The sequence below is a fragment of the Cinclus cinclus genome, chromosome 21 (assembly GCF_963662255.1).
Source record: "Cinclus cinclus chromosome 21, bCinCin1.1, whole genome shotgun sequence".
NCBI lineage: Eukaryota > Metazoa > Chordata > Aves > Passeriformes > Cinclidae > Cinclus > Cinclus cinclus.
The window spans coordinates 2,716,210-2,732,641 of NC_085066.1; the positions used below are offsets into that span (position 1 = coordinate 2,716,210).

Here is a 16,432-nt window from a genome sequence, read left to right on the forward strand (position 1 = left end):
AAGGCTCATCTTCTCTCTTGATAGTTCACTTTATATTCCTAACTTCAAAGGTAGTACCAATAATGCTTGTTTAGTTTTGTCTGTGTAGCAGTGTCTCTTGCTTACCAGCTGCTTCATCGTTGTTAAATGTTTGAACTAAATATTTTTCTAGTTGTTACTTTAAGGGCACAATAAATTATTTGTACGTGATTCAGTCCTAATTGGTTAAATCCAGCAGTATGGCTATTGCTGAGTCTGCTCTAAAGACATTTTGACTGATAAGTGAAGCCCCAAACCAGGTTAATATTATTTTCTTTATATATCCAAGCATTTTCTTGGGATTAATAAGTTCCTGTGAGTACATATAGTTAGAATTTAATGTGGAAAATGCTTTGTCTCTGCAGGGTGCTCCTGGGGAAGATGGACGTCCAGGTCCAGCAGGTTCCTTAGGAATCAGAGGTCAGCCAGGCAGCATGGGCCTTCCTGGGCCAAAGGGTAGCAGTGTGAGTATGGCAATCCCTGCTTGCCTTGAGCCATTACTGTATATTTTACTGGATAAAAAAATACCTAAACCCAGTCATTTTTATTTCTGCAATTTAGGGTGATCCTGGAAAACCTGGTGAAGCAGGCAATGCAGGAGTCCCAGGACAGAGAGTGAGTGGGGCTGTTATTTGCAGTGATCACAGAAAATTGTGCTTTTCTGTTATGTGCTTCACTACACAAGATTTCTTTCCTTGTCATTTTACTGTAGGGAGCCCCTGGTAAAGATGGTGAAGTTGGTCCTTCTGGTCCTGTTGGCCCACCAGTAAGTCAGATTTTACCTGCCTGCCTGGCACTCCATCTACTCACTCCTCTTTTGGCTTCTATTCTTATCAACTTCCAGTTGTTGATTCCGAGCAAAAAATTCCAAGAGCATTTAGAGAAAAAAATTGTCCTAGAAAAATTGCTAGCTTTGTGTTAAAATATATATATTAGTAGTCTAATACCTTTTATTAACCATTACAAGAAATAGTGCAAGGAGTAAAAAATGATCTTAGTTAATTTTTCCTGTCTTTCTTGGTGTTAATGGAATAGAGTGTTTTCCTGTTACCAGAGAGCCTTTAGGGAAAGGATTTTAAAGCAATGATACATATCTTATTATAACTTTTAGGTAGGCCATCTTGTCCTGGGATAAGTAAAAATGCATAATAAATAAATACATAATTGAAAATATGCATAGAGAAAATAAAAATTGTGGAGCCTGCCTATATTCCTCCTCTGTTTACTTACTACTTCCTTTTGTGTAGGGTCTGGCAGGAGAAAGAGGAGAGCAAGGCCCTCCAGGTCCTACAGGGTTTCAGGTATGTGCATCCATTTTATTTTTTTATTTTTTTTTTAATTAAAAAGTAAACAGCCATGTCTTTATCAACTTAAATTGGAGCTATTCAATCAAGTGATGTATAATATAATACAACTTCAGAACTAAGGCAGGATGTTCAGAATAATTAATGATCCATAACTTTCATATCAGCTGTGCATTAAACCAAACTGGTAAAGGCTTAAATACCAGCTCTGTATCCCTTGAGAAAACCTTTGATATTAATCAGTTTTAATTTAAGAGTTTTCCAAAAAAGTTCCAAATATATAGCAACATAATTGTCTTTATAATGAAGTATTGATTAAATTACTATCTGTTTATAGAGAACTTTGCTTTTAGGGCTGACATATCCTGGAAATGTTAAGGAAGGGGTGCTATCTCATTTTTGAGAGGGAGAAACACTGAGGTGCAATATTCATATAACTCTTTCCCTTGGGGATGTCTGATGGTGTGCTCTTGTATTAAGTGTACTGCAACATTCATGATCTTGGTGTCCTACTTAAGTCTGGATTTACACAACTTTCTGTCATGTTAGTGACCATTTAAATTGCTTTTTACAGGGCTTGCCTGGGCCACCAGGTCCTCCAGGTGAGGGAGGAAAGCCAGGTGATCAGGTAATATATGTGTAACATAACATTAAAAAGAATACAATTTATAAAGTAGTCTTACATTTTCTTCACTTTCTAATTGAATTTCCAACTCTGTTTCAAAATACTTACGGATTGATGTAGTCTGCAAGCTGTCTAAGAACTACTTGGCATAAAATAATTATGATAATCTATGTTTTTGGACTGAGCTAGACTATCACCTCTTGTCATTGACAGATAGGATTTAGATCTGGCCATCTACATTCACAGTACTTTGGAAATAAAAATATTTGTCTCTAATTTCCATAACTATGAAGTTATGAATAATGATTTCATTCTAATGCTGAATTTTGTTCTTAGGGTGTGCCTGGAGATCCTGGAGCTGTTGGTCCATTGGGCCCCAGGGTAAGTGTTTTCTTTCAGAGTTCAAATATTCACAACAGTTCTCTGAGATATGAAGTTGATGTGTCATACAGACTTCAACAGCTAAAGCCAGTATTTGACCTTTTTCCCCACCAAAAAAAAAATGGTAGCAAATATGGATATGTTTTAAGATGGTTTCTTTTAAATCTATTACCTTTAAAAATTTTGTAGCTCCTGAAGTGGTGTTTAATACTAAATGATTTGGTTTATGCTGTGAAATGAGAGTTTTTAGTTTTGTGGGCAACATATTTCCCCCACCTCTAACAGTATAAGCATAAAGCTAGTTTTTATTTAATCAGTTCTAGAATTTGTTAACAGGCTCTACTGCACTTATGGTGTATTTAGGATTTTGTCTACCAGATTTCTAGCCTGCCTTGTAAATAACTGATAATCTTGCATTTCCCAGGGAGAACGTGGCAACCCAGGGGAAAGGGGAGAGCCAGGTGCCTCAGGACTCCAGGGTGAAAAGGGCATGGCTGGAGGCCACGGTCCCGATGGCCCAAAGGTGAACTGAGTGGAGATTTGCATTGCTGCAGTGATGTGATGTGTAATCCTGCTCATTTGCATGACCATAAGGGAGAGATTTTTATTTTTAACATTAAAGGCATCTCCACTGTATAAGGACGGACACACAATTCCAAATTATAACAACATTAGTAACTTGCAACATACTTAAATGTGGAGAGTTCACAGTAGAACTGGGCAAAGCCATTTCTGAACTGCAGAAAACCTTCTGGCAATGTTGTCAGAGCCATGCCACTTTATACAAAGACACTTGGCAGGGCTAAGCAGTTAAAAGAAAATGCTGAAAGCTTCATGCTTGCATGCATGTACCTGCTATGGATGTGGTTAGGCCAGCAAAGTCAGGCCAAGCAGGGAGTGCCTCTAGTTATGTGAGACCTGTAATAGAAATGAGCATCACTGCCCCTGGCAACTTCTACTACCTGCTTTCTGTACTAAACCTATGTGACATCCAGGCCAAGGAAGAAAGATTCTCAAGCTTCTTTTTTTGTTTGTTTTCATCTCCAGCATGCACTGATTAAATATTAATGTATCTGGAAATATTATGTTACTACAGTTGAACTTCCTGAGTAACACAATGGGAAAAGAAAAGTATTTGGATATGAATGAAGTCCAAATTTCAGATAAAATTACTACTTAAAACTGTACCCCCAGAGACTTCAACACAGGCACAACATGTTCTGCAGCCTGGAGACAAAGATGCTTCTCAGATGAATAGGCAACAACTTGTTTTTTGTTCCAGGGAAGCCCAGGCCCTAGTGGGACACCTGGTGATCCAGGCCCACCGGGTCTTCAGGGCATGCCTGGAGAGAGAGGGATTGCTGGAACACCTGGCCCAAAGGGTGATAGAGTAAGTCTGTTTATTGCTGTCCTCTTGAGTAGAATGACCTGTCCCTTAACACTGCAGTTATTCCAGGCTATGACCCACTCAGCATTCAGTGCCATAACTGGGACTTCTTGGGTGTTTTCCATAGGGCGGCGTAGGTGAGAAAGGTGCTGAAGGTACAGCTGGCAATGATGGGGCAAGAGTAAGTAAATCTGTCACTCTCTTTAGACCTACTCTTCACACACAGGGTTTTTTACTGTGCTAGGCTACTCAGCTTGTAGAGTTAAACACTATATAATGGTATCCTGGTATGTCATGGGTTTACAGTCGTTACCTCACCCTCCAAATTTTCAGGTTTTTCAGGACTGCTGTGCACAACGTTTTGGGGTGTCTGTGCTCCAATCCCCTAGTTGGAATCGTCAATAATGCAAGCCAAGAGCTCAGTGGAAAGGATTCACAGTTGATTAGGGATTCGTCTATGTTGACTATAGTAAAAAACATGAAAAAATGGACAGGCAGAGATGAATAGGCAAAAGGCAAACTTTCCAGCTCTCAGACTTGGGCTAAGGCAGATGCCTCCTTATTGTCTGCATTGAGTTGCCACAATCTGTCCTGAATTTCACAGGTGAAAACTCCTGCAGATGTACTGAGCCTCACATAAGCAGTAAATTGCTGGCACCTCTGGAAAGTTTTGAATCTCCACTGCATTAATAAGGTCTCCAGTCTGCTCAAGATGTGTTCAAGACACATTGCACACACTCTGCTGCACAGACCAGCTGTCCAATAATCCCAATTGCACTGGGTTTTCTTTGTATGCACTGACCATTTTTCTTTCCCAGATGTTACTTGAGTTAGCTTTTACATGAATTGAGAACAAATCTGGGATTCTTGTGTTGTGCAGACCAGTTGGAGTACTAGCTGCTAAGCATTTGGAAATTCGAGGTACAATCAAAACACAAGGATCCTGTCTGGACTAAAGTTAGAGGAAAACTTTTTTTGAGAAAGCCCCCTGTGCAATAACTCTAATAAAATTATCATTTGTGAGCTGGTAATCTAAATCAAACATTATCCAAAGATACAGAGCAGCTCTTTGTAAGAGATGTTTAGAGCTTACAGTAGTTGATGGACAGGTGAGCTGAAGGATCATTAGGTGGAGTTGGTGGGTTTGGATGGGGAGTTTGCAACCTGTTTGCCTGCCTTATGAAGAGATAAAGGACACTTTTGAGTAATTTGTGAGGTCTAAATGAATCTTCAGAAAATGATCGATACTTTAAAATTAGTTTAAAAAGTTAGGTACTAACATAAAAGAAACAGAGCTCTGTGCAAGTGGGGAAAAAAAAGACTTGATTTCTTTTTGAAAGAGCAAAATACAGCTGGGGCTTTTTTTTTATCATTGGCCTTATTTATGAATACTACATAAAACAGATGATTAACTTAGAGAAGAAAGAGAGAATGAAGGAAAGAAGATCTTTTGAGGGGAGTTTGGTCATTGGGAGAGGAAATGCAAGTCAATTTTAGATAAAGAAGGTAAAAGAAGTTTCCAGAGATAAAGTAGAAGAATTCAAAGGAATGAAAAAAGGAATGGTAATATATGAGAAGTTTTAAATTATTGTGGGTTTTTTGGAGCATTACTTTTTTAACTTTCTTTCATCTTAATTTGTTCAAAAGGGTCTCCCTGGTCCAATAGGTCCAATGGGTCCAGGAGGTCCCACTGGTGAAAAGGTAAAAAAGATTTTTATTCCATTCCCTACTGAAGTTTCTTAATATTGCCAGACTTCATTTAGCATTTTAATGACCAAACAAGTAAATTACTTGGGAAATAAAGTCCTTTCATTTTACTTTAAGGGTGAACCAGGTCCTCGAGGTCTAGTTGGTCCTCCTGGTTCTCGTGGAAACCCTGTGAGTAAACATGCTTTGTTTTTGTCTGGTATAAGTTAACAATACCTAATGCTGATCCAAACTCCAGGCATTTTTCTTATTTGCTGATGTATTTCCCCCTTTTACTTTCCCCTTCTCTGTAGCCAAATGTGAAGTTTGACTTGGTGCTGTGCACTTGCAAAAGTATTACCAGATTTTCTTCCCGTGACCTATACTTGTTTTAGGACAAGCTTTATAGAGTTACCCTCACTTACCTCACTCCTGAAACTATGCCACCACTTATAATTGTGTCAATGTTTTTAAAAGCATGCCCCTAGCAGATACCACAGTACATAAACAAATATTTAATGGGCAAAGCGCAGAGGTAATCCTTAGTTCATCCAGTTATGTAACTCTTGTCATCTTCCATCTATTAGTGATTTGAAGTATTTCAAGGGTTGACTTCAATTAGGGAATTAGAGGCTCAGCCCTTCTAGATCCTTCACACTGCTTGAAATCGATTATGTCCCTGTCATAAATCAGAACACTCTTATTTCCAGTATAATTTGGAGCAGCTTCCACCCTTCTAGGGAGTGCTGGAGTTGGCAGCTTTCAGCTACTTCTTTTCCAAGCAAATGTTGTGTGGAAAGCTCAGTCAAAGCCTGTTGTGACCTTATAGAAGAGTACATCTTTGAACTACTGTTTTTTTTCCCCCTGTGTGATTGGGGTGATAGGTTCAATGAAGTGTGTACTCTTTGGCCATCCCTGGAAGGGGTTGGTTGTGACCAGAATTTCTCCTAATTCTGTGTTCATGCTTCCCTGTGCCTTCCATCTCTGAAATCTGAAGGCTCACTGTAGTCTTGAACACATGGCTGCTTTTAACGTCATAGCTAACATCCTTTGTTTCATGATTAAAAGATCATTTGATTCTGATTAATAGGGAAAAAGTATAATGACACTTATTATGGTAAATAGTTAACCTCCTTTCTGATCTATGGAACTGTAACTGATACTGCCTCTGGAGAGATGGTTTTTAAACACAGTTATTTCAATTTTTCTGACCAGGGTTCCCGAGGAGAAAATGGCCCAACTGGTGCTGTTGGTTTTGCTGGCCCCCCGGTATGTGTTTTGGAACACTAATGAGTTTCCTTTGCTCATGCTTTGACACACTTCATTTCCTTCATTATGAATAATATTGCAGTGTTCTGGATTTGGAATCACATTTTTACTGCAAAAAGAACTGTTTCTTTCTCCCATCAGTATATCAAATGAAGGAAAGGGCCAATAAGCACCCCAGACAATTGAAAAGTAGTTTTCTTGTTAAGATTATGTAATTGCTCACCAGATTTCATATTTTCGTTAGTATGTTATGTTGCTCCTTTGAGATTAAAATGAGGGAAGTTAAAAAGTGTCTACTGAAGGTAGCAAAGATTTGTGCCATGACTAATGAAGGCTGGAATGAGGTGATGGACCAGATGGACTCAAATGCACTAAGCTTTCCTGCAGCCTAAATATCCTGTTCCAGGATCCCTTTCAGAGTCTTGCACCTGCTTCCTTTGGTGGGAAAAAAAAAAACAAAACTAGAAAAGACAGTGTTTGGTTTGTAGCTGCTGAGGAAAAGAATAGAAAATCTGAAGAGAGGAAAAACGCAAGCTAGATGAGTAAAATATTTAAAATGGAAATAGTGGCTTCACAGAATGTTTAGAAAATGTCATGTGTGGTCTTCTAAAGATCATGCTGAATCATTAAACAAATGACTGCTTTGTACCCCTGGTATTTTTTTTACCCTTTTAGAAATTCTCTACAGAATTATTTTGTTAGGAAAGATTTGGTGTTCCCTGCCCTGATGTTTCTTCTAAGTATTATTTCTTATAGGGCCCTGATGGTCAGCCTGGTGTGAAAGGTGAGCCTGGAGAACCTGGACAGAAAGGAGATGCAGGATCTCCAGGACCACAGGGTCTTGCTGGGTCTCATGGCCCCCCAGTAAGTATGACTGAAGTCATGACAGAACCAGTGACATAGGCTGATCTTGTTCATTTGAAAAGTTCTGGCTGTTCACTATTGTTTCTCCTTTGTTCCTTTCCTTTTAGGGCCCTCCAGGTGTTCCTGGTCTGAAAGGTGGTAGAGGAACTCAGGGTCCACCTGTGAGTAGATATTATGTGTTGAGACCTGACTGCAGATAATCAAATACAGAAATTTTATGCAATGTGTGTATTATTCCATTTCTCAGCTTGTTTTTTTTCAGTATGTAAATATAATTTACTCACTAATTCAGCCAAGTACATTTGAGGTAACTAGTGCTGTGTTTCTTTTGGTAAAGATGGCATTAAAAATGGTGGGGTTTTTTTAGGGTGCTACTGGATTCCCAGGATCTGCTGGAAGAGTTGGGCCTCCAGGACCTACTGTAAGTTAATTACAATTTTCCTAGTAGGTATGTTTAATAAAATGGTCACCAAGAATCTGAAGGTTAAATGAAACAAGAAAAGTGAAGCAGTAGTTATGGCCTGATGCTATTGAAGAGACCAGTTTGTCAACACTGACTTCTGTGACTGATTGTTGGCATCATTAAGTAAAGCTTGTTAGTCTTCAGCTTGGTCCAATGCCTGATATTGATCCAAGGCTTTCCACTGGGTTAAGTAGGCACTCAAATTGCTGCTCATATTGCTCCAGTGACTTAATTGCTTAGAAGAATAAAAACCCCAACTTATATTTTCCTCTATATTTTAGTTCTTTCTCCTTTCAGCGGTGACTGAAATGAGGACAGTTTTTGGAAAAGAAAGAGCCTCTATTGGGCTCTCTTATTGGTGGTTACTTATAAGTTCCACTAGAATAAACTAAACAAACCTGCAAACACAAAATCTCTTCTGCTTAAACATTTTCAGAAAGACTATTAAAAAATACTAGCTGTGGATCAAGCTGAGGGTTGACCTCCAAACAGAGAATGTGTCATGCTTCGTATGACTTTTAACATTATGATGAAAAAAACAACTTGCAGTCATCGTAAGGTTACCAAATGTGGAGATGATGGAAAAGTTAATATGCTTGTGAAGTCTTTTAAAAGTATCTGGGAAGTAAACAAAGGTCTGTTGGAACACTAATTTGTACCATGGAAATGAAAAGTTTGTATATGAACTTTAGCTTGATGATATTAGAACGGATAGGGAAGGGTGAGTTTTCTAGTAGTGGTTATATACTTAAGGTGAAAGAAAAAAAAAAAGAGAACCAAAAAAAGTGTCTTTTAAAGGAATGAGTTTGAAATTGAAAACTGGGGGGTCGTGGGTGGAGCTTGGACACGATTTGATGAGTGTTGGGGGTTGGTTGAGATATTTATTTCATTTCATTAATTTGATCATAAAAGAGATGACAATAGCTTTTGGCTCATTTACATTAGTTAACCTCTGAGCGTGCATTTTTAGTTAATTAAAACGCAATCCTTACAGTTTTATTGTCCTGGTCAGAAAAGGATCCAACGTAATGATGCATTTCTATTTTATTTTAGGGAGCCCCAGGGCCAGCTGGGCCTATTGGTGAGCCAGGAAAAGAAGGTCCCCCAGGTCTTCGTGGTGACCCTGGTTCTCATGGCCGTGTGGGAGATCGAGGGCCAGCTGGGCCTCCTGGTGGCCCTGGAGACAAGGGTGACCCGGGGGACGACGGGCAGCCGGTACGTGCCTGCAATGTCCCTCCAGCAGCTCCAGGCTTGCTCCCATTGCTTGCTGCTGCTGGCGTGGCAGTGACATTGCTTTCTCCTCTGTGCCTTCCAGGGCCCCGATGGCCCCCCTGGTCCAGCAGGAACTACTGGTCAGAGAGGAATTGTTGGAATGCCGGGACAGCGAGGGGAGAGGGGCATGCCTGGGCTGCCAGGGCCTGCAGTGAGTAATGGTGGGGCCACGTGCCACCTGCCTGGGAATTCCTGTGTGGGATTTGCAGTGTAGTGCTCCTTAGCACCAGGAGAAAGCTGGAAAACTCCAGTTGCAGGAGTGAACAGAGAGAGAATAATATGGAACTTAAGCGAATGCAAATGCGTGAGGTGGAAAGGTTTACTTCCTTTTTGTTTCTGCCATAATGGAAAGTCTGAACCTGAATTAAGAGTAATAGCATTAAGACTTCTGTGTAAAATGTTCCTATTTGACTTAAAACTTGATCCCTGAAAAAAACAACCCCACACTCTCATTTCAGTGCCCAAAGGTCACTTGAATGTGAGTACATACTCTGTGAACAGTTTCATAAATTGTGAATTGTGCCTTCCAAATTGCCACTTGAGCTCTCTTCGCTTTCATGTAGGATTTATAGATATTTGTTGGATACTCTAATGATCCAGTAGATCAAGCAATTAAATAGACCATTTGTAAAAGGGTTGGTATGGGGGATCTGTCATTACCACTGGATCCATTAAGTTACTTTATAGCTTAGGTTGGCTAGAAATTTGTTGTAATGCACGTTCATGGCATTACAACAGAAATTTTTCTGGGCTAACAATGTTTGGTGGTGGTAATCCAGAAAATCATGTTAATTATTTCAAACTGCATTATATTTTTCTGAAATCTAAAACACCATACCTATTGCAGTTAATGGCATCAGACTTACTGATTTATCAGTGACTTCTTAAAAATACAAAGTATATTAAATACATATTCAAATTCTGTAAGAGCCCTTTCTTTAAATATCAGGGTTTTTTTCATTTTCAAATGTACATGGTATTTCAGTCTGGATTAATGAGCAGTTTGGCAAACAGCAGGTTTTCATTGCTTTCTTTGTTTTGCAATTAAAATTTTAGTATGCTATTTGTCATCTTTTTTAGGGTACCCCAGGAAAGCAAGGTCCCACGGGGCCACCTGGTGACAAAGGTCCCCCAGGACCTATTGGCCAGTCAGGTGCCACTGGGCCTGTAGGTGAAGCTGGTCCAGAAGTAAGTATTACAGCACTGTAGTATGCAAGAAAGGACTGGTGGTCGTTCTCTTTGACTTGAAGTTAGAGGTGGAGAACAGATTTCTAATTCTTCTAGAAATGCAGGATTACAGAGTTAATCCATAGCTCTATTTGTATTCCATAACTCCAGGGACCTGCTGGTAACGATGGTACTCCTGGACGAGATGGAGCTGTTGGAGAACGTGTAAGAATATATTCTTATTTATCTTGTGCAAATCCCCATTTTATTATTGACTTATTGTAGATTTTCTTTTCATTCAGTTAACCTGGATGGAGAGCTTGTTCTGAAAGTGTATCACAGCTTTGAATATAGTACCTCTCAAAGCTGAGGATGCCTGGCTAAGAGGCTAAGAACATCTGCCTCCACAAACTCAGACTTGAGTTCTTGCAGCAGGAATATCTTTGTAGGTTGCAATTGCTCAAAAACAGACTGGTAGCGCTGCAGTTTTGTTGCTTTGGTCTGGACTTGTCCTCTTTAGATAAACAGTTGAAATCCTGCTTTGCAGGGTGATCGTGGTGAACCTGGCCCTGCAGGCTTACCAGGTTCTCCAGGAGGTCCAGGAACTCCAGGTCCTGTTGGCCCTCCAGGAGATGCAGGTCAAAGAGGTGAAACTGTAAGTAAAGCTTTTAAAAAAAATAATTCCTCCAAAGTTTATCAAAAACTATTGTGTATGATTTTCATGCATTGCCTCACATTCTTTCTGTTTGCAATCTCTGTAGGGTTCCCGAGGTCCCATGGGTCCCCCAGGTCGTGCAGGAAAAAGAGGTTTGCCTGTAAGTTTCCCCTGGTCACTGTGGTTTTGTCAGAGGAAGCCCTGAGGAAAGTGTGTGAGGAATTGAGCCCAAATGAGAACGCCAAGCAGGGCTTCACCTGTGCTTCATTTGTGAAAAGCTGCACAAATTTGGATATTTGTATTTGGACACTCCAGTAATGCTCTGGGAGCCTCTTTATTTGGAGCATGTTGCTGTCTGGATAATGGTAGGACCTGAGTTAGCAAATGGCTGGAGTGTGGTCTAAATAGTGAGTAAAGAAATGAATGCTGAACAAAAAGGGATGTTTTTAGATAAAAATGGCCGAAATACAACAAAATCAACCTGTTCCCATTAGGAAAAGGCCTTAATTCAACTCATGAACTTCCAACTTTTTTTTGTGTTACATAAGTCTTTTACAGTCCGAGCCTGGAACAGAAAATTAATTGCAAACTTGGGAAATTCAAAACAATTTTTCCTGTGCCTAAGCAGATGTCATTTGAGAGACAATAACGTTTATTGCGTAATTAGTGATAGTGATGCCACTGATAAAGTATTTGGAATCCGGCATTGAGAAATTTAGCATGCAATTTGAGCTGAAAAATATGGAATTGAAAACAGCAGCCACATTTTCCAGTGATTCTTGAATTAATGTAAAGAAGTTTGCAATTATCAAAACTAGCAATGAAATTGTGACAGTAATAGGGGCAAGGTATTTGTGCTGCCTGGATGTTGTTTGTAGTTAGGGAATGTAACTTCAGTTGTACTTTAACCATTATGAAGGTGAAAGAAGCTGTGATGCAGCCTGGGTGATTTCATACTGAAAATATGCTTTATCATAATGAGTCTGTGAGAGATCCTTAGTATTTCAGTCTCGTCAACAAAAGCCATTTGCCATATACAGTAAGGCAAATAAATATATGAGTATTAGCAAAATTGGTTTTGTAAATTATTTATTATCATGAGTATGGGTTTGTGGATTATTTTACTGTATTATGTAGCTGAGTAGAAGAAATTTATTACAACTGTATTTAAGCACAGCACAGTTTTCTGTAATTATTTTCTTATTCTTTGGTAAAAATTAAGATTGTTGGAGCTGCCTCAGCATCATCATCTTTCCAGATGTAAAAGAGAAGGAGGTCTGAGTGCAGTGTCTGAAAGCAAATGAGGGGGTTTCAAGGTGGGAGTTTTTTTTCCCAGTTCAGGATTTTACATTCCATCATTGATATTTGCAGGGTCCCCAAGGACCTCGTGGTGACAAAGGTGACAATGGAGATCGAGGTGATAGGGGCCAGAAAGGACACAGGGGTTTCACTGGGCTTCAAGGCCTTCCTGGCCCTCCTGTAAGTTGTTCTGCTTTTACTATGATTTTATTTGCTTGGTACTTAAATAGTGTATCATGAACATAGTTATTTAAAGTGGGAAAAAAAGCAAACTGGTTATTTTTTTCCCCACAAGGTGTTTGAGTGGCTTGGTGCCCATACTTGCTAATATTTTTAATGCAGTTTGAAAATACTGTTGCATGATGAGGCAAACCTGTTGTTGCAAGATATGTGTTGTCCTCTTCTTGTTCCCTTTGCAAGGCCAATCCCTGACAGTCAATGACCTGTCAGCACAAGATGGTAACAAAAGCTGGGAGCTTCAGATAAGCAATTTAAAGTGTGAAATACTTTTTGGCACTGTTTGAATTTATTGGAGTCAAGGGATCCAGTGCAAAATCCCAAAAGGACTGTGAGAGCATCTCTTGCTAATATTTTCAAGAACTTTGTTATTTCATTGTCAGTTGAATGGAAATATAATGGAAAACTTGCCTTTTTTAATTTTTTTTTTTTTAAATTTATTCACTGGTGCTGTGCAAACACTGGAAATTTCAACACACAGGAACAGCAGCAACAAAAAGACCCCAACACCCAAATTACCTTTTTACTTGGTGATAGCACTGTCATTTACTATCTTATAAGCCATTCTGATTATAAATTCCTTGAAACCAGGGCTTTTCTAGAGAAACAGCTTTACAGCCAAGCACCAGTAAATTTTATGAAGTTGCTAAGGGTTTAAAGTAATGGTGCCACCCATTGTTTATGTACATTTTAATGCTATATGTACCAAATTGTGTATATCACACACTAATACCTTAAAGCTAAAGTAATATGCTCCAAATGGCACAGTGACATGATAATCTCTTCTGTTTAGGGTCCAGTTGGTGAGCAGGGCAGTCCTGGCATTCCAGGCCCATTTGGTCCTCGGGTGAGTATAACTTTTAAGGTTTTTCTTGCTTGGGCTTTGTGTTTTTGTTTTTTTTTTTTTTTTTCTTTTTCTTGCTCAGTTGTCTATTTCTGCATCCCTTTTTTATCAATGATTTTTTATTGACTTTGGTATCACATGGTGATTACCATAGCATCTTTAATATAAGGGGATTTTTAAAAGTTTGGTAATAGGCACAAGTAATCACCTTGCTTCAATAGCTATTGCTTATAACAGGGTGTTTTGTAAAACTTTTTTATTAAATGCTGAAATACATTCCTTCTGTCTCCTGTATTTTCCAGGGTCCTCCAGGTCCAGTTGGTCCTTCTGGAAAAGATGGAAGTCCTGGTCCACTTGGGCCAGTTGGGCCTCCTGGTGTTAGAGGGACTGTGGGAGAAGCTGGACCTGAGGTAAATTGATGGGAATATGGGGGAAAAGGTTATCTTCAAATAATCAGATTCTTTTCTACAGTCCAACACGTTTTTTTCTTGATTATCTATGAGCTCAAGACAAATGATAAAATGTGATAGTTTCTCCAGCAAACATCCAGGGTAACTGGATGGAAGGGGTTCATTTCTTATTCATTTTCATCTTCTGAACCTGGGATGATCCCAGGCTCATCCACCTGTCTGTCCTTAGGCTGAGCTGGATCTAGTTCTGCAGCTGGCTGGCAGGATCCTGCTGGACCTGTGGTTCAACATGGCTATTGGGCAAGTTGGGTCCTAAACCCTCAGGCCCAAGCACAGCCTGACTGCCAGCACCCTCCTCCTCTGTGCCATGTGTTAGGGAAATCCTTCACTCCAAAGCAGCAGCCCAAACTCTAGCACTGAGCCCAGCTCAGCTTCATGCTGAAGGTTTACAGACACCAACCATGAACTGATTCACCACTGATGAACAGTGCTTTGGCCAGAATCCTAAACCTTGCTGAATGCCTCAGGCATATTCCACGTGTACCAATTCAAAGTACTCAAAAAAGGGTAGTTAAACTATCTGAAAGATGATACATTTAAAAATCAGTGGAATTTGAGAAAAAAAGTGATCTGGGAGGTCATGTGGAGAATTTAAAGGTTGATATTGCTTATTTTGTGGAAGAGGTAGAACAAAATATTGGGCAAGGAAAGGAAGGCAGTTTTTGTTGACTTTCTGTCTGGTAACACATGCTGTTTCCTGTGTCTATCGTGTGCTAATATTCTGCCTATTTCATTTGAATTTCTACTAATTATTAGTATCTCCACTTCTGCTCAGACACCAAGACCTGTATGAAAAGTCTATGGCAGAGCATAAGAATATAATGTGTCTCTATCATCTGTGTAATGAAACCATACAAGAAATACCACATTCCAATATTTTTAGTTTTGCTTTCCATGGGGGCTTGCATGCAGCTCTAAGTTGGAACCAAAAAGCAAGAAATAAAAGAGATTTCACTTTTCAGACATGGTGTGTGTTAGTTTGGATGTGTGCTCTGTATGTGAATTTGGAGCACCAGTTGTGAGTTCTGAAGTAATGACTCTCAAAGGAAAGGCCAGTTCTGATCCACCACCTGGTGCACCAGAGCATCAAAATTCACCTGGAGGAACATTCCAGGCTTTGTGCTGCCAGAGAAGGGCTGGCAGGGTGAGATATGTTTATTAACAGATAACTTCTCACGTGTCCCAGCTCACAGTGACAGAAGGAACCTCGCAAACCACAATTTGGGAAAATTTACTCAATCAAGAAAACACCTGCTCTTCCAAGTAAGGATGATGTAGATTCTGTCCCACAGAAAAACCAGAGTTCTGTGGCCAGAGAGCTCAGCACTGCTCAGCACATATATACTTAGACTGCATAAGTATAAAGGTGTTTCTAGTTCCAAATTTTCCATCCAGGAAAATGATCATGAGGCAATTGAGGGGAGGCAGGAATTTTGATGAATAAAGTTGTTAGGCAGAGGTCTGAACAAGGAAGGACAGATGGTTTAACAAAGGGAATGAGGGCATTCCTTGGCAACTTTTTCCAGCTGTTAAATTTAAAATCAGGAATAAGAAAAAGTTGAGCAAGGCATTAAGGACATGAAGCAGAGTGAATACGTACCTCATGTCTTATCCCTGTTCTTTGGAAGGTGAATTCTTTATATCTGAATTATTCCCTGTGCTTTAGAGTGACTGGCCCTGAAGTTTTGGGGGTTTTGTTTGGTGGCAGGCTTTGCTGTCATTTGGCATAGGATTTACTCTACTGGACCTCCTGTTGCCTTTATGTTTTGACCCCTAGGGCCCACCAGGTGAGCCTGGTCCTCCTGGCCCTCCGGGGCCTCCTGGGCACCTCACCGCTGCCCTTGGTGACATCATGGGACACTACGACGACGCCATGGCGGATCCCCTGCCAGAGTTCACCGAAGATGAAGCAGCCCCTGACGACCACAACAAAACAGACCCGGGCGTCCACGCCACGCTCAAGTCCCTGAGCAGCCAGATCGAGACCATGCGCAGCCCCGACGGCTCCAGGAAACACCCAGCACGCACCTGCGATGACCTGAGGCTGTGCCACCCCTCCCAGAGGAGCGGTGCGTGCTCACACTCTGCTGGCTGCTCTGGGAGCCTGCCTGTGCCCAGCACGGCCCTGCCGCCCCCTGGCCTGCTCTGCGCGTTTCTGCTTATGCCGTCCTAGTTGTTTCAAAGATCTTTGTTAATATAACAACGTCACGTTTTGTGTTCTTTGTAGGTGAGTACTGGATTGATCCTAACCAAGGGTGTGTTGAAGATGCTATAAAAGTGTACTGCAACATGGAAACTGGGGAGACCTGCATTCCTGCCAACCCGTCTACTGTGCCCCGCAAAACGTGGTGGGCCAGCAAGTCCTCTGACTTAAAGCCTGTTTGGTATGGCCTTGAGATGAACAGGGGATCACAGGTAAATAAGTAGGCACTGGTAAGAATTGGTTCTCTGAAGCCTGTTGCCTTGTGGTTTGCAACTTCAGCTGCTGCTC

General features: G+C 40.4%; 1 protein-coding gene across 1 annotated transcript in view; it reads left to right on the forward strand.

Moving 5' to 3' along the window:
- COL5A2 (collagen type V alpha 2 chain) overlaps positions 1-16,432 on the forward strand; it is a 46,640-nt gene that overhangs the window by 27,242 nt on the left and 2,966 nt on the right. Inside the window, exons 27-52 of the mRNA XM_062506633.1 lie at positions 384-482; positions 580-633; positions 731-784; positions 1,266-1,319; positions 1,897-1,950; positions 2,284-2,328; positions 2,753-2,851; positions 3,611-3,718; positions 3,843-3,896; positions 5,363-5,416; positions 5,540-5,593; positions 6,617-6,670; positions 7,427-7,534; positions 7,642-7,695; positions 7,902-7,955; positions 9,051-9,212; positions 9,313-9,420; positions 10,350-10,457; positions 10,608-10,661; positions 10,984-11,091; positions 11,198-11,251; positions 12,463-12,570; positions 13,421-13,474; positions 13,774-13,881; positions 15,719-16,010; positions 16,169-16,356. Coding sequence (XP_062362617.1) covers positions 384-482; positions 580-633; positions 731-784; positions 1,266-1,319; positions 1,897-1,950; positions 2,284-2,328; positions 2,753-2,851; positions 3,611-3,718; positions 3,843-3,896; positions 5,363-5,416; positions 5,540-5,593; positions 6,617-6,670; positions 7,427-7,534; positions 7,642-7,695; positions 7,902-7,955; positions 9,051-9,212; positions 9,313-9,420; positions 10,350-10,457; positions 10,608-10,661; positions 10,984-11,091; positions 11,198-11,251; positions 12,463-12,570; positions 13,421-13,474; positions 13,774-13,881; positions 15,719-16,010; positions 16,169-16,356 — 2,343 coding nt within the window. The remainder of the gene's footprint in view (positions 1-383; positions 483-579; positions 634-730; positions 785-1,265; positions 1,320-1,896; positions 1,951-2,283; positions 2,329-2,752; positions 2,852-3,610; positions 3,719-3,842; positions 3,897-5,362; positions 5,417-5,539; positions 5,594-6,616; positions 6,671-7,426; positions 7,535-7,641; positions 7,696-7,901; positions 7,956-9,050; positions 9,213-9,312; positions 9,421-10,349; positions 10,458-10,607; positions 10,662-10,983; positions 11,092-11,197; positions 11,252-12,462; positions 12,571-13,420; positions 13,475-13,773; positions 13,882-15,718; positions 16,011-16,168; positions 16,357-16,432) is intronic.